Source organism: Pseudophryne corroboree, chromosome 4, assembly GCF_028390025.1.
Source record: "Pseudophryne corroboree isolate aPseCor3 chromosome 4, aPseCor3.hap2, whole genome shotgun sequence".
In the NCBI taxonomy this organism is placed as follows: Eukaryota; Metazoa; Chordata; class Amphibia; order Anura; family Myobatrachidae; genus Pseudophryne; species Pseudophryne corroboree.
The window spans coordinates 509,255,287-509,278,016 of record NC_086447.1 but is presented as its reverse complement, the minus strand read 5'-3'; the positions used below and the strand labels follow the sequence as shown (position 1 = coordinate 509,278,016).

The window sequence follows — 22,730 nt, the reverse complement described above, 5'->3', positions numbered from 1 at the left end:
TAACAGATCTATTACCTCAAGCAGAGCCTGAAAGTAAACCTGCTTCTGTGAGTTGATCCTGGCATCTAAGTACAGGGTAGTCAGGATATTTTTTGGTCCACTAATAAGAGTGCATTCTGCTATAAACTTACCAATCACAAATGAACTATTATTTACTGATCTGTAGCAGCACCATAAGGAGGTTCTATAAAAGAACTGGTCACCTTCCCCTTCTATTGTTACATGTTTGTTATACTGCATATGCTATCTTATATTGTCATTATATTTTTATGCATTCAATTATTTTAATGCATGACAAAACCATTCAGGACCTGTTTTTAGAGAAGATATCACTGGTTGTAATACTGTATATACAGTACATCACATATTTTAAACCTTTAATAAACTACAACTATACAACTAACTATTTTGGATTATACCTCACTGCGCACAAGTGTTTCTGACAACAATATTCAAAATGTATTGCCACGGTCATTATGATTCTTATTTATATGTATTAGAGATGTGCACCAGAAATTTTTCGGTTTTGTGCTTTGGTTTTGGATTCGGTTCCGCGCCCGTGTTTTGGATTCGGACGCGTTTTGGCAAAACCTCCCTGAAAATTTTTTGTCGGATTCGGGTGTGTTTTGGATTCGGGTGTTTTTTTTCAAAATCATAGAATTTGAGGGTAATTTTGATCCCATAGTATTATTAACCTCAATAACCATAATTTCCACTAATTTCCAGTCTATTCTGAACACCTCACAATATTATTTTTAGTCCTAAAATTTGCACCGAGGTTGCTGGATGACTAAGCTAAGCGACCCAAGTGGGCGGCACAAACACCTGGCCCATCTAGGAGTGGCACTGCAGTGTCAGACAGGATGGCACTTAAAAAAATAGTCCCCAAACAGCACATGATGCAAAGAAAAAAAGAGGTGCACCAAGGTCGCTGGATGGCTAAGCTAAGCGACCCAAGTTCTAGGAGTGGCACTGCAGTGTCATACAGGATGGCACTTAAAAAAATAGTCCCCAAACAGCACATGATGCAAAGAAAAGAGAAAAAGAGGTGCACTGTGGTTGTTGGACGGCTAAGCTAAGCGACACAAACACCTCGATATCACAGGAATTATTCGTTCTAATCAATGGTATTATTGGTCCAAATCACTGGAAGAAAATGACAAAATCACAGGAATTATTCGTTCTAATCAATGGTATTATTGGTCCAAATCACTGGAAGAAATGACAAAATCACTGGAATTATTCGTAAACATTTGTATAAAGTTGCTGCTTTCTGATTACAGAAATGCTCAGATATTCCTGCGAATCCACAATCCCTTCCCAGAGGAAAAAGAAATTGAGAAACCGTTGTTTGAGAACGTTTGTTCTCTTTCCCTTACAAAGGAACAAACCACTTTCCAAGAAGACTGACGTTTTTGGGATTATGGAGACATAATGTTTTTGAATATAAATCCTAAAGCAGGTGGTATATTAGAGCAAAAAAGTGCAAGAGACCAGCCATGCAGTTTCTGAAATATTATGACAAAATGTTACTTTATTTCATAAGCACTCATTCCTAACTCTGCTAAGTACTGTTTGGTATACTGTGTCTGGCTTCCATGAGGTAGTTGTCCATTATTTTAGCTTCCTTTGACCTTTTTGAAAGCGGTAGAAGTTATCTATTCTTCCCCCCCCCCCCCCCCCCCCTATTTTTAATTTTCTCCTGCATAGCCCAGTAAAATGTTGCAATGTTAAGTACTGACTTGTGCCTTCTGGGGGTCCACTTCTTCACCAAACCCAGCCAAATCTCATCCTAACCCTCTGTTCCACGTTCTCTATGTACCCCATCTGTGTCACCCATGTTTGTCTACCCCTCCCCTTTAGATTGTAAGCTCTCACGAGCAGGGCCCTCTTCCCTCATGTGTTTATCCTTTGTCTTACTTTAATAATCTTCAACTGTACCACATCCAGCAGTCTTCTGCCACCTGATACTTATTCCAGTGTCATCTGCTGATGTAACTATGTTTATTTACCCTGTACTTGTCCTATACTGTCATCAACTGTAAGTTGCTGTTTTCCTGATTGATTATTTATGTACTCTGTAATTGGGTGCTGCGGAACCCTTGTGGCGCCATATAAATAAAGGATAATAATAATAATAATAATATAGGGTGTATAATCCCCAGGTGTATCTCACACATCGCTCAGTACAGATTACAGGATGTATAATCAGTAATCACCATGTGTATAACACACGTCGCACAGTACAGTATATAGGGTGTATAATCCCCAGGTGTATCTCACACATCGCTCAGTACAGATTACAGGATGTATAATCAGTAATCACCAGGCGTATAACACACGTCGCAAAAAACAGTATATAGGATGTATAATCCCCAGATGTATCTCACACATCGCTCAGTACAGATTACAGGATGTATAATCAGTAATCACCAGGTGTATAACACACGTCGCACAGTACAGTATACTTACTGGTCACAACAATGCAGCAGATATTGAGCACTGATCAAGATACTAGAAGTGACACAGAGCTGCAAGATACAGCAATGGCCTACTGTACTGTACTATATATGTATACCGCTGGTCACCAAAATGCTGCACTGTCCTACTATATACTGCTCACAATAATGCAGCACAGATATGGAATGGATACTTGCAGTGACACAGAGCTGCAAGATACAGCAATGGCCTACTGTACAACTATATACTGTTGGTCACCAAAATGCTGCACTGTAATACTACATATACTGCTCACAAAAATGCAGCACAGATATGTAATGGATACTTGCAGTGACACAGAGCTGCAAGATACAGCAATGGCCTACTGTACAACTATATACTGTTGGTCACCAAAATGCTGCACTGTACTACTCTATATACTGCTCACAAAAATGCAGCACAGATATGGAATGGATACCTGCAGTGACACAGAGCTGCAAGACATAGCAATGGCCTACTGTACAACTATATACTGTTGGTCACCAAAATGCTGCACTGTAATACTATATATACGGCTCACAAAAATGCAGCACAGATATGGAATGGATGCTTGCAGTGACACAGAGCTGCAAGATACAGCAATGGCCTACTGTACAACTATATACTGTTGGTCACCAAAATGCTGCACTGTAATACTATATATACTGCTCACAAAAATGCAGCACAGATATGGAATGGATACTTGCAGTGACACAGAGCTGCAAGATACAGCAATGGCCTACTGTACTGTACTACTATTATACTGGTTTTCCCCAGTCCCCACAATAAAGCACACTGAGCACAGATATTTGCAGCACACTGAGCACAGATATGGAGTGTTTTCAGGCAGAGAACGTAGACATTTGCAGCACACTGAGCACAGATATTTGCAGCACACTGAGCACAGATTACGGAGCTTTTCAGGGAGAGAACGCAGCCACGTCCTCTCCGTTCAATCTCCAATGCACGAGTGAAAATGGCGGCGACGCGCGGCTCTTTATATAGAATACGAATCTCGGGAGAATCCGACAGCGGGATGATGACGTTGGGGCGCGTTCGGGTTAACCGAGCAAGGCTGGAAGATCCGAGGCTGCCTCGGAACCGTGTAAAATAGGTGAAGTTCGGGGGGTTCGGATCTCAGAGAACCGAACCCGCTCATCTCTAATATGTATACATATTAAATGTACAACTATTTTAGAAGTAAACAAAATAACTAGTATATATATATATATATATATATATATATATATTAATCACAAAACACAGCTAGACATTGCTTAAATATTTAACTAACCCCTACACCAGCGGTGGCCAACCCATGGCTCTTGAGCCACATGCGGCTCATTCGTTACTCAAATGTGGCTCCCAATACTCATAAGACCACAACAGATCCAGAAACCACTGCACTCCAGCCAGACACGCAGCAGCACTATGGGGACTGAAAACTCAGGAAGCCAAATACTATAGGTGAGACATCCACTGGCAAATAGAGGACACATAAAGTGGCTGCTGCAATCAGGGGCTGACTGGCAACATTCAGCCTAGGGGGTAGATTCAAGCAAGCGGCCCAGCTTTTCACAGGGAATCTGCAGTCAAGTGACCCTAGAACACTTAAATTGCACTAGCCCCTGGCTGCAATGGCACGTGTTGGGGGGACTGTAGTGACATATGAGGGTGGGCTGGAGTGACACAAGTCGGGGCTGGCTGGAGAGAGACAGGAGTATTCTGGCAGGAGAGAAACAATGGGGAGCTGACTGTAGTAAATAGGAGGGTGCTGGCTGGAGTGACATATGTTGGAGCTGGCTGGAGTGACACATGGAGGAGCTGGCTGGAGTGACACATGGAGGAGCTGGCTGAAGTGACACAGGAGGAGCTGAAGTGTATTATGTGAATTCGGCTTTTTTAAAATATTTTATATGGATTTGGCTTTTTCAAAATATTTTATATGGATCTGGTTCTTAAATATATCTTATGTTGGATCTGGCTTTTCCAATGTAATTTATAGCAGGGGCGTGGCCTAGCTGGCACAAAGCCACACACCATTTTTGCACGCGCAATGTCGGCTCTTTGACGTACCTAACAAGATTTTTGGGCTCTTTGTCACTGACTGATTGGCCACCCCTGCCCTACACTTTCAACCCTCACCCTCCCAGTTGGCATAAAATATCTACCTGAGAAGTAATATAAAGGAGAAGAAATAAAGTATGAGAGATAAATAGAAAAAGGTAAACGGAGGCTTATGTACATATTACAGTTGCCTGGATCTCGTTCCCAACCCAATACAGGCTATTATAACAGAGCCTCTCCATTGGTTTGTAAGATGCTCTAATGGCACTATGCTTAGTTGATGAGTTAAGCAACAAAATGTGCAAAGTCTAAATCAACAGTAGCAACATGGCCCTCGATGTATCTAAAATAACTCAATATACTGTAATTATGAATGGAAAGTCAAATAATGGGGCAACTTCAAGGTGCTTCACAGGTCTGCCACTAGAAATTGTGGGGCCCAAGACTAACCAAATAGACAGGTCTTCCTTCCCCCATTCATCCCATCTCCCCCCTACAACCACAAACAACAGAAGTTTAACAGAGAAAATAAAATAGGAAGGGTATTATTGGGGCTATTGTAAGTAGGGCAGCTACAGGGGGAGGTTAAAAAGGAAAACCGTAATGGTGTGACGATCTGCCAGCGGGATTTCTGAAAGTCTTTGCGGTTTTCTATCCTGGCTGTTGCTAGGCAGCAGGGAAGCTGTCAGTATTGTGGAGGCATTCTCTCAGTGGGCATGCAGCTCAGCTGCAATTAGTCTGCAATCAAGGAAGCTGGCTTCTCTTCCTGTAAAATTACAGTAAGATCCAGGGTTCCTTGCTGGTGATAGTCTATTCCTAGTGTCCAGTTCGTTTGGCTCCATCCTGCTCCCGGCCTCCTTTCTTGTCACAGCCATTTACCTATGCTATTATCTGTGTTCTGGATTAAGTATTCTTCTAGTCTGCTGTGTTTGTGACCTCCAGCCTGCAGCCAGCCACATTATTCAGCCTGCTGCTAGCCACATTACCAGCCTGCGGCCTAGCCACAGTACCAGCCTGCAGCTAGCCATGCTACCAGCCTGTGGCCTAGCCACATTACCAGCTTGCGGCTCAGCCGTGTTATCACTCATCTGTACCTCAGTCTACGGTTCATCTGCATCATTTGTAGCCAGTCACTGTTCCTGCCTGCTGCCCAGTTGTATACAAGTCATCAGTTCCATCCATACCAATGACTCTTACCATCTTGTGTAGCACCACTCAAGTGTTCGATCATATCTGCAGAATTACCATCCCCACTGGAAACAGGAAACTGTCCTGCCTGTTGTCCACCTGCTGGCAAATAAGTTCTTGCCAAGGCCATCACTGAGTATCCACGTTCCGCCTTCGCCCAGATCAAGATTGCAGGCTCAGGTACGTCCCAACTGCATACCATCTACGACCTTCAGGTGTTAGTAAGATAAACCTACACTGTGCAGAGAAGTAAGACCTGGCACCAGCCTTAGTAGTGGTGTGCATATTCAGTCACTAACAACAGGTTGGTGTTATAGGCAGAAACTCTCACTTAGTGACTCAGTAGGTTTATCTTACTTCACACTGTAGCGTCATAACAAATGGGGAACTGATTGTGGCACTTTAGGGGAGAAGGAGTGCATGACCTAGCAGAGGAGTGGGGTTGGCTGGCTAACAGAAGCACTAGGGTTGGAGGGGGGATCTTTGGGACACCAGCAGGGGGGAGCAGGAGCAGACAGAGGCAGCTGCTCTGAATGGGTCACCGTTCTTCCCTTCTTTTCTCTTCCAAGTGTGCTCTTTCCCGCTCTTCTTTCCCATCACTGACAGGCTGGTGGATCTAGCTGGTGTGGAAGAGTGCGCGGACAGCGTGCAGCCATGAATGCAGGCAGATGGTAGCTGGAAGGAGCTGTGATGGGGGTGTCACCAGTGGACAACCCCTACTTATACTAGGAATCAGAGGCTGAACTCACTGTGTATGTGGTAGCAGCTGCCAAAAGAGGACACCTTACTTGTCCGGGCCCGGGACACCAGTCCCAGCAGCCCCCTCCCGATGGCCCTGGTGCTTTTCCTGCTCCAACTGTAGGACACCTTTAAAGCCATGACCACCTGCAGGGTATTGAAGAACTATGTGTGCCCCTTAGATACCACTCCAAACTACATTGGGAACAACATGGAGTAGGCGAGATGCAAATCTCAAATTCTCCTCTTTACTACAAGGACCTGTTCTCCACTCATCTAGACTCAAAGGTGCAATATCCAGGAAAACTGAAATTGAATGATTCAGAAATTTAAATTGACTATTGTACAAGGCTCAGGATGGAAATTATGAAATCCCACCCCATCTCCATGTTTAGCTTTACATTATGGCAGATAACAATGACATCATTATGTATTATGAGTACATTTGTTTATGATATCTGGAATAAATTTACTATGTCTTGATAGTGGAATGACCCTGTCATGCTCCAGAGTACAAACAATTTGTTACCTTTGCAATATTTGTCCTGTTTTGCGCGGAGTAGTGGTCACGCTGCTTCCGTGCTTCACTCCCAGTTCAAACAGGGGTCCGCTGGCACGGTTCCCAGGTGAAGTCCCGGCAGCTGCCACAGTCTCTGTGAGTGGTGTTGCTGCTGCTGTTCGCTGTCACAGTATTACCCTCCATGATATCTGCTTCCTGTTGTTTGGGCCTAATCCAGAGCTACCTCCAAAACCAGACCTGGGTGCTGCCATCTTGGATTCTGTCAGCTGATCCTCCATTGTCCAATCCTGGAGCCCCTTCCAGCCAGCTGATCGCATCACCCAATCTCTGAGCACCAATGGGTATAAAGGTGATTTCCTGTCTCTTCTCAGTAAGTAAAAGTTCTGTGCTGAGCTTTTACATGTTCAATGTTTGCTTTGATCCAGTTCCAGTCTAGTGATTTTCAAGTACCAAGTGTATCTTCTATTATATCTGCATCTTTCAAGGACTTTTCTAGTGTCATCATTCTGGACCCAGCCGGTCAGCACTTTCAGTCCATTCCAGTTCCATTCTGTTTTACATTTACTACAAGTACATTTGCATCTATAAGGATTTCTTCAGTATCATCATTCCGTACCCAGCCCGGTCAGCACTTCATTCTGGTTTCATTCTGGTCTTCATTTATTACAAGTACATTTGCATCTTTTAAGGATTTCTTCAGTGTCATCATTCCGGACCCAGCCCGGTCAGCACTTCAATCTGTCCCGGTTCTATTCCGGTTTGCATTTATTATAAGTTCATTTGCATCTCTTAAGGACTTTTCCAGTGTCATCATTCTGGATAACATTTCAAGATGTATTTTATTCTTTTAGTATTAGCAGTGATCTACAGTATCAGTTTTAATAAAGTATTGCTCATGTTTCATTTACCTTTGGAGTTTCTGCCTAATTTCAAGTTTCATGCGCAAAGCCTGGTTAAAGCCTCCTTGTTTCACTCACACTCCTTTCAAGCTAGCTCCGCCCTCAAATGCCTGTCTGAGCCAAATCCAATCCTCAGACGTGACAGACCCTCTATAGATTGTATTGTGTATGTATTTGGGTTAGATTTACTGTGTAGTGAACTACTTCAACCACATGTATAATTATGTTTTTTTGTTAAGTACCGGCTGACACATTGTTTTCACAACTGAACAATTATTGGTAAACCGCACATGCGTAGCTACTGATTTGCGACTATGCTCAGTGAGGATTCATTCACAAGAGATTGACAAGGAACGGACGTTTTGTGGGAGGTAATGGGGAGTGGCAGTAAAAACTTTGGCCTTTTGGGACCATTTTTGGGACATGTGTCCTCCGCTGGAATCATGTCTATGACGTGTGTCCATTCTGAGTGATCAAATACTTTCTCAGGGAGTCAATGTGCTCCGGACTTGCTTTGATGCTGCAAATGTGTATGCAGTTGCGTGCAGCTGTGAAGGCTTTGGTGGGTGTCTCTATATAAATCCAAGAGGCTGTTACATTAGCATATGTTCGCCATCATCTCAGTCAGAAATCGCAATTGTGGCAGCATTAGCGTACTACTATGAATCAGGCCCTATATACTAAACATCCTCATCCCAATCTGCATTGGGATGTTTATATATATATATATATATATATATGCGAAAGCCCTCACTCACTCACTCACTCACTCACTCACTCACTCACTCACTCACTCACTCACTCATCACTAATTCTCTTACTTCCTGATATGTTAGGAAGCTGAAATTTAACATAGGTATTCTTCAGTTGGTAAATAGGAAAACCACGTAATTAGAATTTTAATAACCCTCCCCTAAGGGGATGAAAAGGGGGTTGACATAATGACATCATAACCGATGCGTGGTTTGCGTTGCGGGAATGGTAACGCCCAGACAGACAATCAGCCCAAAATTTGGATTGCACCACCAGTGTGTAGAATTTAATATACTACAAAAATGTGAAAAGCCCTCACTGACTGGCTGACTGACTGACTGACTGACTGACTGATTCATCACTAATTCTCTTACTTCTATGATATGTTAGGAAGAAGAAATTTAACATACAGTAGGTATTCTGCAGGTGGGAAATAAGGAGATTTATGGTAAGACTTACCATTGTTAAATCTCTTTCTTCAAGGTACACTGGTTTCCACAGGGAATAACATCGGGGTGTAGAGTTGGATCTTGATCCGAGGCACCAACAGGCTAAAGCTTTGACTGTTCCCAGGATGCACTGCACCGCCTCTTCTATAGCCCCGTCTCCAGGCACTGGAGCTCAGTTTTGTTAACCAGTCCAATACAGTAGCAGGTAAGAGGGACGGTAGATGTTAGTCACATAGACTCACATTCTCATGACAGGAGAAGGGACTAACGGCTAATGCCATACAAACCCAAAGATGCTAAGTGCGTCAGGGTGGGCGCCCTGTGGAAACCAGTTTACCTTGCAGAAAGAGATTTAACAATGGTAAGTCTTACCATAAATCTCCTTTTCTGCAGGAGGGTACACTGGTATTCCACAGGGAATAACATCGGGGATGTCCTAAAGCAGTTCCTCATGGGAGGGGACACACTGTAGCGGGTATAAGAACCCAGCGTCCAAAGGAAGCATCCGGAGAGGCGGAAGTATCCAAAGGCATAGAACCTGATGAACGTGTTCACTGAGGACCACGCAGCTGCCTTGCACAATTGTTCAGCGGACGCGCCACAGCGGGCCGCCCAAGAATGTCCAACAGACCGAGTAGAATGGGCTTTGATAGCAGCAGGAGCTGGGAGTTCAGCTTGCGCATAAGCTTGTGCAATAACCATTCTAATCCATCTGGCCAAGGTCTGCTTATTCGCAGGCCAGCCACGTTTGTGAAAACCAAAAAGTACAAAAAGAGAATCTGACCTCCTGATAGAGGCAGTCCTTTCTACATATATACGGAGAGCTCGTACCACATCCAAAGACTGCTCTTTGGAGGACAAACCAGGAGAGATAAAGGCCGAAGCCACAATCTCTTAGTTAAGGTGGAAAGATGACACCACCTTAGGTAGATAACTAGGGCGAGTTCTAAGATCTGCCCGGTCACGGTGAAAAATCAGAAAAGGTGGACGACAGGACAAAGCACCTGAGTTTGACACCCTCCTAGCAGAGGCAATAGCCAACAGAAAAATGACCTTAAGTGTAAGTCATTTAAGGTCCACAGACTCAAGAGGTTCAAACAGAGACTCTTGAAGGGCATTAAGAACAACATACAGATCCCATGGATCCACAGGAGGGACATAGGGAGGCTGAATCCGTGTGTGAATGTATGAACGTCAGGAATAGATACAATTTTTCTCTGAAACCACACCGACAAGGCAGAAATGTGAACCTTGAGGGAGGCCAGGCGAAGTCCTTAATCCAGGCCTTGTTACAAAATAGCCAAAAGTCTGGAAGTACTAAACTTGTATGCATCATAATTCTTAGCAGCACACCAGGTGAAGTAAGAATTCCAGACCCTATAATAAATCCGTGCAGAAGCCGGTTTGCCGGCCTTCAACATAGTTTGAATAACCGCCTCAGAAAATCCTTTGGCCCTCAGGAGTGAAGCTTCAAGAGCCACACCGTCAAAGCCAGTCTTGCCAGGTCCTAGTAAACACAAGGGCCCTGAACGAGGAGGTCTGGGCATTGAGGAAGTAGAAGAGGACGCTCGATCGAGAGACCCTGCAGGTCTGAGATCCAATGCCGTCTGGGCCACGCTGGAGTGACTAGAAGCAGTATTCCTCCTTCTAGCTTTAACTTCCATAGTACCCTGGGCAGGAGTGACACTGGAGGTAACACGTATAGCAAACAAAAGTTCCATGGAATTGCCAGTGCATCTATGAACGCTGCTTGAGGATCCCTTGTCCTTGCTCCGAAGACCGGAACCTTGTGATTGTGTCGAGACGCCATCAGGTCTACATCTGTTAGACCCCACTTGTCCACAAGGAGTTGGAAGACCTCTGGATGAAGACTCCACTCCCCAGCGTGTACGTCCTGATGACTGAGGAAGTCCACTTCCCAGTTGAGGTCCCCTGGAATGAACACTGCCAATACTGCTGGCAGATGGCGTTCCGCCCATCAAAGAATTTTTTAACACTTCCATCATTGCCATGCGACTTCGAGTGTCACCTTGATGATTTATGTACGCCACCGTGGTGGCGTTGTCTGATTGTACTTGAACAGGCCTGTTCTGTACGAAAGGCAGTGTCTTTCGTACGCATTGAACACTGCCTGCAATTCCAGAATGTTTATCGGGAGGAGAGATTCCTCCCTGGTCCACCGACCCTGGAGAGAGTGTTGCTCCAACACCACGCCTCAACCCCTCAGATTGGCATCTATCATTAAGAGGACCCAGTTGGAGATCCAGAAGGGACGACCCTTGCTCAATTGGTGGTCCTGTAGCCACCAACTCAGTGACAGACGAGTCAAGGAGATCATTTGAGACCTGATCCGGTGAGGCAGGCCGTCCCACTTGGAAAGGATTAACCTCTGCAAAGGGCGGGAATGAAATTGAGCATACTCTACCATGTCGAAAGCCGACACCATGAGGCCTAGTACTTGCATTGCCGAGTGTATCGACACTCTTTGGCGAGAGAGGAAGTATCTGATTCTGTCCTGAAGTTTTAGGACCTTCTCTGGAGACAAGAACAAACATTGGTTGTGTGTGTACAGTAATGCCCCCAAGTGTACCATGCTCTGAGAAGGGACCAGTGAGGATTTCTTCTAGTTGATGAGCCACCCATGGGCTTGCAGGAATTGGACCGTCATTTCCAGATGACGGAGGAGAACCTCTGGGAATTCGCTAGAATCAACAAGTTGTCCAGATACAGCAGTATCCTGATACCATGACGGCGGAGAAGGGCCGTCATGACCGCCATGACCTTGGTGAAGATCCGAGGAGCCGTGGTCAGTCCGAAAGGCAAGGCTTGGAACTGATAATGAAGGTTGCCAATAGCAAACCAAAGATATTGCTGATGCGACATGGTAATAGGTATGTGTAGGTAAGCATCCTGTATATCCAGGGATACCATATAGTCCTTGGGTTCCATAGCCAGTGCAATAGAGCACAGAGTTTCCATACGGAATTTGGACACCCTCAAAAATTTGTTCAAAGATTTGAGGTTGAATACAGGTCGGGAGGATCCATTCGGCTTCAGAACTAGAAACAGCGTTGAATAGTATCCCCTGCCTCTCTGAGACAAAGGCATCGGCACTATCACTCCTGTATCCAGGAGGGATTGGACAACCAAATGTAGATTTTGTGCTTTTAATGGATCCAAAGGGATAACCGATGAGCAAAACTGGCGAGGGGGACGTCTCTTGAAAGAGATTGCGTACCTGTGAGAGACCACTTCCTGCCCCCAGGCGTCCGAAGTGGTCTTTAACCATACCTGGATGAACTGCAGAAGTCGGCCTCCCACCCTGGGGTCCCCCAGGGGGAGGCCTGCCCCATCATGTAGCAGGCTTGTCCGGTTTGGAAGCAGGCTGACGGGTGGCCCAAGAACGTTTAGGTTTGGGCTTAGAGGACTTGGAAGTGTGAGCCTGTCTCGGGTTTGCCTGACCCTTTGCTTTACCTGGAGGTCAAAAGAAATGAGAAGTAGTATTCTTAGCCTTCGGAACCGAAGGAATAGTACTTGGGAGGAACGCAGTCTTGGCCGACACCAAGTCGGCCACAATTTTACTCAGATCATCTCCAAATAGTATATTTCCCTTAAAAGGGAGTACCTCCAAGGTCTTCTTAGAGTCCAGGTCCACCGACCAGGACCGTAACCACAGAATCCAGCGATCTAGATGCCTTGGCCGCCATAATGCCTGCATCAGAGGCCGCCTCCTGAATATAGTGGGAGGCTGTGGTAATATATGACAGATATTGTCTGGTAGTGTCAGAAAAATTCAGAGGTAGCTCTTCCTCAGTTGCTTGAACCCATGCTTCAATGCCTTTTGCAGCCCAAGAGACTGGGTCTATTTACAGCACCTGTAAGAGTGTAGTCTTCTAGCAACCCTCCACACGCTTATTTGTCGGTTCCTTCAAAGAGGTGACGGTGGTGACAGGCAAAGCAGATGACACCACAAGACGGGTTACATGTGAGTCCACTGGTGGTGGTGTTTCCCACTTGTTACTCAACTCTGCAGGGATAGGGTAACGAGCTAGCACCTTTTTAGACAGGGAAAAAATTTTTCCTAGAGAAGACCAGGATTCCTGACATATGTCAATTAAATGGTCAGAATGTGGTAAGACTAATTTAGTAACCTTCTGACGTTTGAACTTATCAGGTTTCTTAGACGTATCAGGAGGGTCAGTCTTATCGTCAGTCTGAAGAATCAGCTTGATAGTCTCCACTAGGTCAGGAACATCAACCTGTGTTGTAGAATCTTCATCAGAAGCAGCAGTATCACCATCTGATGAATCAGTATATTCCCCATCCGAATCGGAAGAATCATCCAAAATATTAGTGGATTGTGAGGAAGAAATGACCCGCTTAGATGACCCTTTGGTCCCAGTAGGGCGAGGGTTAGGTTTTTGTTTAACCAAGGACTGATTTAATTGCTGTAACTGGGTTGACAGAGTATCTGCCCATGGTGGATTAACTACAGGGACAATATGTGGCTGTAATGGCACAGGAGGTCCCACAGGGGGCATATTTGAAAATGCAGCCCAAGGTTGATCTGCCACAGGTGCTGTGGGCTAACTAGGGGGTGCAGAACACCCAGTACCTGGGCCCTCAGCAGAAATCATTTCCTCAGGTAAATCCGTGGTGCCAGCACTGCATGATGCAGGAGCATCTGCAGATTTCTCGCCCTGTGCAGCAGACCTTATTGAGAATGTAGCCTTAGGGTGTATCAGTACAATATAGCCAGACAAACACAATACCTGACAAGAACCCCCTAAGATATGTGACTGCAACTGCAGAGCACAAACAGAGGATTTAAGTGTATGAGGTGACCGAAACACACAGTGAAAAATACAAAACAGTATATACTGTGGAACACTATATGGTATATGAGACCTTGACACATTTAGTTCCCCAGGGTACAGAATATAGTGATAGCAATATGTGTGATCACACCGAAGAGAATCCACACAGCAGCTATAGGCACACACAGTCACAGGTACAATGCAGAAATTATTACTTATAAATAGTGATGTGCACCGGACATTTTTCGGGTTTTGTGTTTTGGTTTTGGATTCGGTTCCACGGCCGTGTTTTGGATTCGGACGCGTTTTGGCAAAACATCCCTGAAATTTTTTTGTCGGATTCGGGTGTGTTTTGGATTCGGGTGTTTTTTACAAAACCCCCTCAAAAACAGCTTAAATCATAGAATTTGGGGGTCATTTTGATCCCATAGTATTATTAACCTCAATAACCATAATTTCCACTAATTTCCAGTCTATTCTGAACACCCCACACCTCACAATATTATTTTTAGTCCTAAAATTTGCACCAAGGTCGCTGGATGGCTAAGCTAAGCGACACAAGTGGCCGACACAAACACCTGGCCCATCTAGGAGTGGCACTGCAGTGTCAGACAGGATGGCACTTCAAAAAACAGTCCCCAAACAGCACATGATGCAAAGAAAAAAGAAAAAAGAGGTGCAAGATGGAATTGTCCTCGGGCCCTCCCACCCACCCTTATGTTGTATAAACAGGACATGCACACTTTAACAAACCCATCATTTCAGCGACAGGGTCTGCCACACAACTGTGACTGAAATGACTGGTTGGTTTGGGCCCCCATTAAAAAAGAAGCAATCAATCTCTCCTTGCACAAACTGGCTCTACAGAGGCAAGATGTCCACCTCCTCCTCATCGTCCGATTCCTCACCCCTTTCACTGTGTACATCCCCCTCCTCACAGATTATTAATTCGTCCCCACTGGAATCCACCATCTCAGGTCCCTGTGTACTTTCTGGAGGCAATTGCTGGTGAATGTCTCCACGGAGGAATTGATTATAATTCATTTTGATGAACATCATCTTCTCCACATTTTCTGGAAGTAACCTCGTACGCCGATTGCTGACAAGGTGAGCGGCTGCACTAAACACTCTTTCGGAGTACACACTGGAGGGGGGGCAACTTAGGTAGAATAAAGCCAGTTTGTGCAAGGGCCTCCAAATTGCCTCTTTTTCCTGCCAGTATACGTACGGACTGTCTGACGTGCCTACTTGGATGTGGTCACTCATATAATCCTCCACCATTCTTTCAATGGTGAGAGAATCATATGCAGTGACAGTAGATGACATGTCAGTAATCGTTGGCAGGTCCTTCAGTCCGGACCAGATGTCAGCACTCGCTCCAGACTGCCCTGCATCATCGCCAGCGGATGGGCTTGGAATTCTTAGCCTTTTCCTCACACCCCCAGTTGCGGGAGAATGTGAAGGAGGAGCTGTTGACGGGTCACGTTCCGCTTGACTTGACAAGTGTCTCACCAGCAGGTCTTTGAACCTCTGCAGACTTGTGCCTGCCGGAAAGAGAGATCCAATGTAGGCTTTAAACCTAGGATCGAGCACGGTGGCCAAAATTTTGTGCTCTGATTTCAACAGATTGACCACCCGTGAATCCTGGTTAAGCGAATTAAGGGCTCCATCCACAAGTCCCACATGCCTAGCGGAATTGCTCCGTTTTAGCTCCTCCTTCAATCCCTCCAGCTTCTTCTGCAAAAGCCTGATGAGGGGAATGACCTGACTCAGGCTGGCAGTGTCTGAACTGACTTCACGTGTGGCAAGTTCAAAGGGTTGCAGAACCTTGCACAACGTTGAAATCATTCTCCACTGCGCTTGAGTCAGGTGCATTCCCCCTCCTTTGCCTATATCGTAGGTAGCTGTATAGGCTTGAATGGCCTTTTGCTGCTCCTCCATCCTCTGAAGCACCTCTGGATTAATAATGTGAGACTAATCTTATCAATATTAAGAGATACTGCCTCTTTAATTATTGTTAAATATTCTAGACAACTATCTCACAATATAGTCATCTATATCCCACTTTATAATTCAACACAGCAAACAGTGAGTAGTCATGTCAGCCTTGACCCTGAATCACTTCCTGTCAGTACAATACACCATTCAATACAAGTATACTTTCCAAAATGAACCACTGTTAAAGTCACAGTATTCATTTATGTTCAACTGTTTAAACAGCCACTTCTGAATAGTTAACTGCTTTATTCACTTACACTGTTGTCCAATTCAGAGGCGTAACAAGGGCGGGACAAACAGGACATGTGCCCTGGTCGCTGTGACAGGCCTAGCAGAGGCAGGCCCCGTTGGCCGGGGTAATGTACTACCGGATGGAGAGTCCCTGGTGTTTGTTTATGTTTACTTTACCTAATTAATCAATGTCCCCCATAATCCCTGTCTGCACTACTCCATCTGAGATCTCTGTTCCAGACTGTATGTACAGGGCCCAGGCAGCATGGGGTTGGGTAGATGCTGCCGGGCCAATATGCTCTAGGAGCAGGGATTTTCAGAAGGAGACAGGAGAAACCGCCGCCAGGCCAATGGGAGTAGGAGGCAATAGTGATTTGTGAAGTTGCCGAGCTTGAGCCAGCATCATTGGGTGGACGGGGCATTGGAATGCCAGCATCAGAAAATTGATGTAGTTGGCGGGGCTGATGGGAGGTGATATGACCAACTTGCCAGAAATGGAAACTACCATTGGTGCATCAAGTGCATTGCACTGGGGCCCCTGAGTACTAAGGGGCCCACTGCTGCCCAGACCAGCAATGAATTATTCCCTGCCCCCCTCACCATTTTGAGCAATGTCGGATGAATGGCCCAGTGCAGAGAGCAAGCAGGGCCCCACTGCCTGAGGTACTTGGCCCTTACCTTATGGAGGCAGGGCTGACCTTGTGTGTGCCTGACTGATAGAGGAGTCCTGCCATCTATAAGGGCTGACAATCACAGCCTCAAACTGCCTCTAATTACCAGACAGCTGCACATTATTTCTGATTCACTGTTGTCTATGAATTAAAGACAGTTCACAACTGGTGTAACTGGTACTGTTAGAGTGCCAAACTGATGAAAGCACAAGGGGCAGGGATCCCTGTCACATATAGAGCAGAGGCTGCTGTGTTCCTTCCCCATCCATGTACATGCACCCTGTTCTCCACACCACGCAAGACATTATGCTTGTACCCCTGTCACCCACTGTCTTCACTGTCACCCTCCCCCGTCACCCACTGTATCCCCTGCCTTCTGCTGTCATGCTCTGTCTTCCCTTGCATTTCACTGTCACCATCACCCTCGGTCTCCCTCGGCCTTCCGTTGTCACCCTCTGCCTCTCCCTGTCACCCACTGCCATGTGGCATATTGTGAACTTAGGTTGGGGTGGAGCAGGGGTTCCAAATGATATTTTTGCACCTGGGCCCACCGCTCCCAAGTTCCGCCACTGAAGGTTACCTGACCTGGTGTCTGATGTCACCCTCGGTCCCGCAATGAAGACAAACCTGTCCGAGTTTGTATTCATCTCAGATCTGTCACTGTCTGCCTGTCTGCAATTTTACATTACTACAGGCATGCACGGTACAAACTATTTACATATAAACACTTACTGTCTACTGAAGAGCCGCTGTCTGGATTGGAGAACGGTAAGTACTGAAAATTCTGCAGTGCAGACACTGAGTAGAGAACAATTTGATTAACTCTGCCATTGCCTGCATTATTAAAACACTCTAATCTGCAGTGCCCACTTCCCATGATCCCGACTGGCTGAACTAGCTGTTTTAACTAATTCAAAAAGAAAAACACCCCCCCCCCTCCCCCCACAGGCCTGCTTTAAGTAACCCCCCTTCCCAGGCCTGCTTTAAATAATAACAAAGGCTCCATGTCTGCCGTAATTGAAACACCCCACCCTCCCTCCAAGGCCTACTTTAACTAATAATAAAAACGCAGGGCCTCCTGTAATTTATATTTTTAAAAAAAAAACAGACCTGGTTTTATTTAAGAACAAAAAACAAACAAAAAAAAACCATTCCTTTAACTACAATGAGGTATTAGGGGCCATTTTATCACTGAATATTCTAGACAACTATCTCACAATATAGTCGTCTATATCCCACTTTATAATTCAACACAGCAAACAGTGAGTAGTCATGTCAGCCTTGACCCTGAATCACTTCCTGCCAGTACAATAGCAATACACCATTCAATACAAGTATACTTTCCAAAATGAACCACTGTTAAAGTCATAGTATTCATTTATGTTCAACTGTTTAAACAGCCACTTCTGAATAGTTAACTGCTTTATTCACTTACACTGTTGTCCAATTCAGAGGCGTTACAAGGGCGGGACAAACAGGACATGTGCCCTGGTCGCTGTGACAGTCCTAGCAGAGGCAGGCCCCGTTGGCCGGGGTAATGTACTACTGGATGGAGAGTCCCTGGTGTTTGTTTATGTTTACTTTACCTAATTAATCAATGTCCCCCATAATCCCTGTCTGCACTACTCCATCTGAGATCTCTGTTCCAGACTGTACGTACAGGGCCCAGGCAGCATGGGGTTGGTTAGATGCCGCCCGACCAATATGCTATAGGAGCAGGGATTTTCAGAAGAAGACAGGAGAAACCGCCGCCAGGCCAATGGGAGCAGGATGCGATAGGGATTCGTGAAAGTTGCCAGAGCTTGAGCCAGCATCATTGGGCGGCCAGCATCAGAGAATTGATGCAGTCAGCGATTTTCGCACATCAGCGACATGGCCTTTAGTCCCCAAACATCCGTTTTCAGGTGGTAACTGCAAATATTTAGTATACCCTGAATGTCTGACAGAGGGAACAATTCAGATATCTCTGACATCTGCTGCGATCCCTCCATTCCCGCCAGCAGCCGCATTCCCTTAGGTTTCTGTGGGGATTGTGGCTTTTTCTCTGGCCTCCTTCTGGCATTAGCTCGCTGTAGCCTATGGTCTACAGATCACATAATTAGTAGAGATGAGCGGGTTCGGTTTCTCTCAATCCGAACCCGCCCGAACTTCATGGTTTTTTTCACGGGTCCGAGCAGACTCGGATCCTCCCGCCTTGCTCGGTTAACCCGAGCGCGCCCGAACGTCATCATGACGCTGTCGGATTCTCGCGAGACTCGGATTCTATATAAGGAGCCGCGCGTCGCCGCCATTTTCACACGTGCATTGAGATTGATAGGGAGAGGACGTGGCTGGCGTCCTCTCCATTTAGATTAGAAGAGAGAGAGAGAGAGAGATTGACCTGATTTACTGGAGCTTAGGAGTACTGTAGAAGTGTAGAGAGTGCAGAGTTTACTAGTGACTGACCACAGTGACCACCAGACAGTGCAGTTTTATTTAATATATCCGTTCTCTGCCTGAAAAAAACGATACACACAGTGACTCAGTCACATACCATATCTGTGTGCACTGCTCAGCCCAGTGTGCTGCATCATCTATGTATATATATCTGACTGTGCTCAGCTCACACAGCTTATAATTGTGGGGGAGACTGGGGAGCACTGCAGTGCCAGTTATAGGTTATAGCAGGAGCCAGGAGTACATATTATATTAAAATTAAACAGTGCACACTTTTGCTGCAGGAGTGCCACTGCCAGTGTGACTGACCAGTGACCTGACCACACTGACCACCAGTATAGTTAGTAGTATACTATATTGTGATTGCCTGAAAAAGTTAAACACTCGTCGTGTGACTTCACTTGTGTGGTGTTTTTTTTTTTATTCTATAAAAAACTCATTCTGCTGACAGACAGTGTCCAGCAGGTCCGTCATTATATAATATATACCTGTCCGGCTGCAGTAGTGATATATATATATTTTTTATATCATTATTTATCATCCAGTCGCAGCAGACACAGTACGGTAGTTCACGGCTGTAGCTACCTCTGTGTCGGCACTCGGCAGTCCATCCATAATTGTATACCACCTACCCGTGGTTTTTTTTTCTTTCTTCTTTATACATACATACTACTACATCTCTTTATCAACCAGTCTATATTAGCAGCAGACACAGTACAGTACGGTAGTCCACGGCTATAGCTACCTCTGTGTCGGCACTCGGCAGTCCGTCCATAATTGTATACCACCTACCCGTGGTTTTTTTTTCTTTCTTCTTTATACATACATACTACTACATCTCTTTATCAACCAGTCTATATTAGCAGCAGACACAGTACAGTACGGTAGTTCACGGCTGTAGCTACCTCTGTGTCGGCACTCGGCAGTCCGTCCATAATTGTATACCACCTACCCGTGGTTTTTTTTTCTTTCTTCTTTATACTTATACATACTACTACATCTCTTTATCAACCAGTCTATATTAGCAGCAGACACAGTACAGTACGGTAGTCCACGGCTGTAGCTACCTCTGTGTCGGCACTCGGCAGTCCGTCCATAATTGTATACCACCTACCCGAGGTTTTTTTTTCTTTCTTCTTTATACATACATACTACTACATCTCTTTATCAACCAGTCTATATTAGCAGCAGACACAGTACAGTACGGTAGTCCACGGCTGTAGCTATCTCTGTGTCGGCACTCGGCAGTCCGTCCATAATTGTATACCACCTACCCGTGGTTTTTTTTTCTTTCTTCTTTATACTTATACATACTACTACATCTCTTTATCAACCAGTCTATATTAGCAGCAGACACAGTACAGTACGGTAGTTCACGGCTGTAGCTACCTCTGTGTCGGCACTCGGCAGTCCGTCCATAATTGTATACTAGTATCCATCCATCTCCATTGTTTACCTGAGGTGCCTTTTAGTTGTGCCTATTAAAATATGGAGAACAAAAATGTTGAGGTTCCAAAATTAGGGAAAGATCAAGATCCACTTCCACCTCGTGCTGAAGCTGCTGCCACTAGTCATGGCCGAGACGATGAAATGCCAGCAACGTCGTCTGCCAAGGCCGATGCCCAATGTCATAGTACAGAGCATGTCAAATCCAAAACACCAAATATCAGTAAAAAAAGGACTCCAAAACCTAAAATAAAATTGTCGGAGGAGAAGCGTAAACTTGCCAATATGCCATTTACCACACGGAGTGGCAAGGAACGGCTGAGGCCCTGGCCTATGTTCATGGCTAGTGGTTCAGCTTCACATGAGGATGGAGGCACTCAGCCTCTCGCTAGAAAAATGAAAAGACTCAAGCTGGCAAAAGCAGTAGCACCGCAAAGAACTGTGCGTTCTTCGAAATCCCAAATCCACAAGGAGAGTCCAATTGTGTCGGTTGCGATGCCTGACCTTCCCAACACTGGACGTGAAGAGCATGCGCCTTCCACCATTTGCACGCCCCCTGCAAGTGCTGGAAGGAGCACCCGCAGTCCAGTTCCTGATAGTCAGATTGAAGATGTCAGTGTTGAAGTACACCAGGATGAGGAGGATATGGGTGTTGCTGGCGCTGGGGAGGAAATTGACCACGAGGATTCTGATGGTGAGGTGGTTTGTTTAAGTCAGGCACCCGGGGAGACACCTGTTGTCCGTGGGAGGAATATGGCCGTTGACATGCCTGGTGAAAATACCAAAAAAATCAGCTCTTCGGTGTGGAGGTATTTCAACAGAAATGCGGACAACAGGTGTCAAGCCGTGTGTTCCCTTTGTCAAGCTGTAATAAGTAGGGGTAAGGACGTTAACCACCTCGGAACATCCTCCCTTATACGTCACCTGCAGCGCATTCATAATAAGTCAGTGACAAGTTCAAAAACTTTGGGTGACAGCGGAAGCAGTCCACTGACCAGTAAATCCCTTCCTCTTGTAACCAAGCTCACGCAAACCACCCCACCAACTCCCTCAGTGTCAATTTCCTCCTTCCCCAGGAATGCCAATAGTCCTGCAGGCCATGTCACTGGCAATTCTGACGAGTCCTCTCCTGCCTGGGATTCCTCCGATGCATCCTTGCGTGTAACGCCTACTGCTGCTGGTGCTGCTGTTGTTGCTGCTGGGAGTCGATGGTCATCCCAGAGGGGAAGTCGTAAGACCACTTTTACTACTTCCACCAAGCAATTGACTGTCCAACAGTCCTTTGCGAGGAAGATGAAATATCACAGCAGTCATCCTACTGCAAAGCGGATAACTGAGGCCTTGGCATCCTGGGTGGTGAGAAACGTGGTTCCGGTATCCATCATTACTGCAGAGCCAACTAGAGACTTGTTGGAGGTACTGTGTCCCCGGTACCAAATACCATCTAGGTTCCATTTCTCTAGGCAGGCGATACCGAAAATTTACACAGACCTCAGAAAAAGAGTCACCAGTGTCCTAAAAAATGCAGCTGTACCCAATGTCCACTTAACCACGGACATGTGGACAAGTGGAGCAGGGCAGGGTCAGGACTATATGACTGTGACAGCCCACTGGGTAGATTTATGGACTCCCGCCGCAAGAACAGCAGCGGCGGCACCAGTAGCAGCATCTCGCAAACGCCAACTCTTTCCTAGGCAGGCTACGCTTTGTATCACTGCCTTCCAGAATACGCACACAGCTGAAAACCTCTTACGGCAACTGAGGAAGATCATCGCGGAATGGCTTACCCCAATTGGACTCTCCTGTGGATTTGTGGCATCGGACAACGCCAGCAATATTGTGTGTGCATTAAATATGGGCAAATTCCAGCACGTCCCATGTTTTGCACATACCTTGAATTTGGTGGTGCAGAATTATTTAAAAAACGACAGGGGCGTGCAAGAGATGCTGTCGGTGGCTAGAAGAATTGCGGGACACTTTCGGCGTACAGGCACCACGTACAGAAGACTGGAGCACCACCAAAAACTACTGAACCTGCC

At 45.7% G+C, this 22,730-nt stretch overlaps 1 protein-coding gene across 1 annotated transcript in view; it reads left to right on the top strand.

Moving 5' to 3' along the window:
- The window catches only part of ROS1 (ROS proto-oncogene 1, receptor tyrosine kinase), a 311,501-nt gene that overhangs the window by 206,995 nt on the left and 81,776 nt on the right, over positions 1-22,730 (top strand). Inside the window, 1 exon segment of the mRNA XM_063919336.1 lies at positions 25-47. Within this exon segment, the coding sequence (XP_063775406.1) occupies positions 25-47 (23 nt within the window).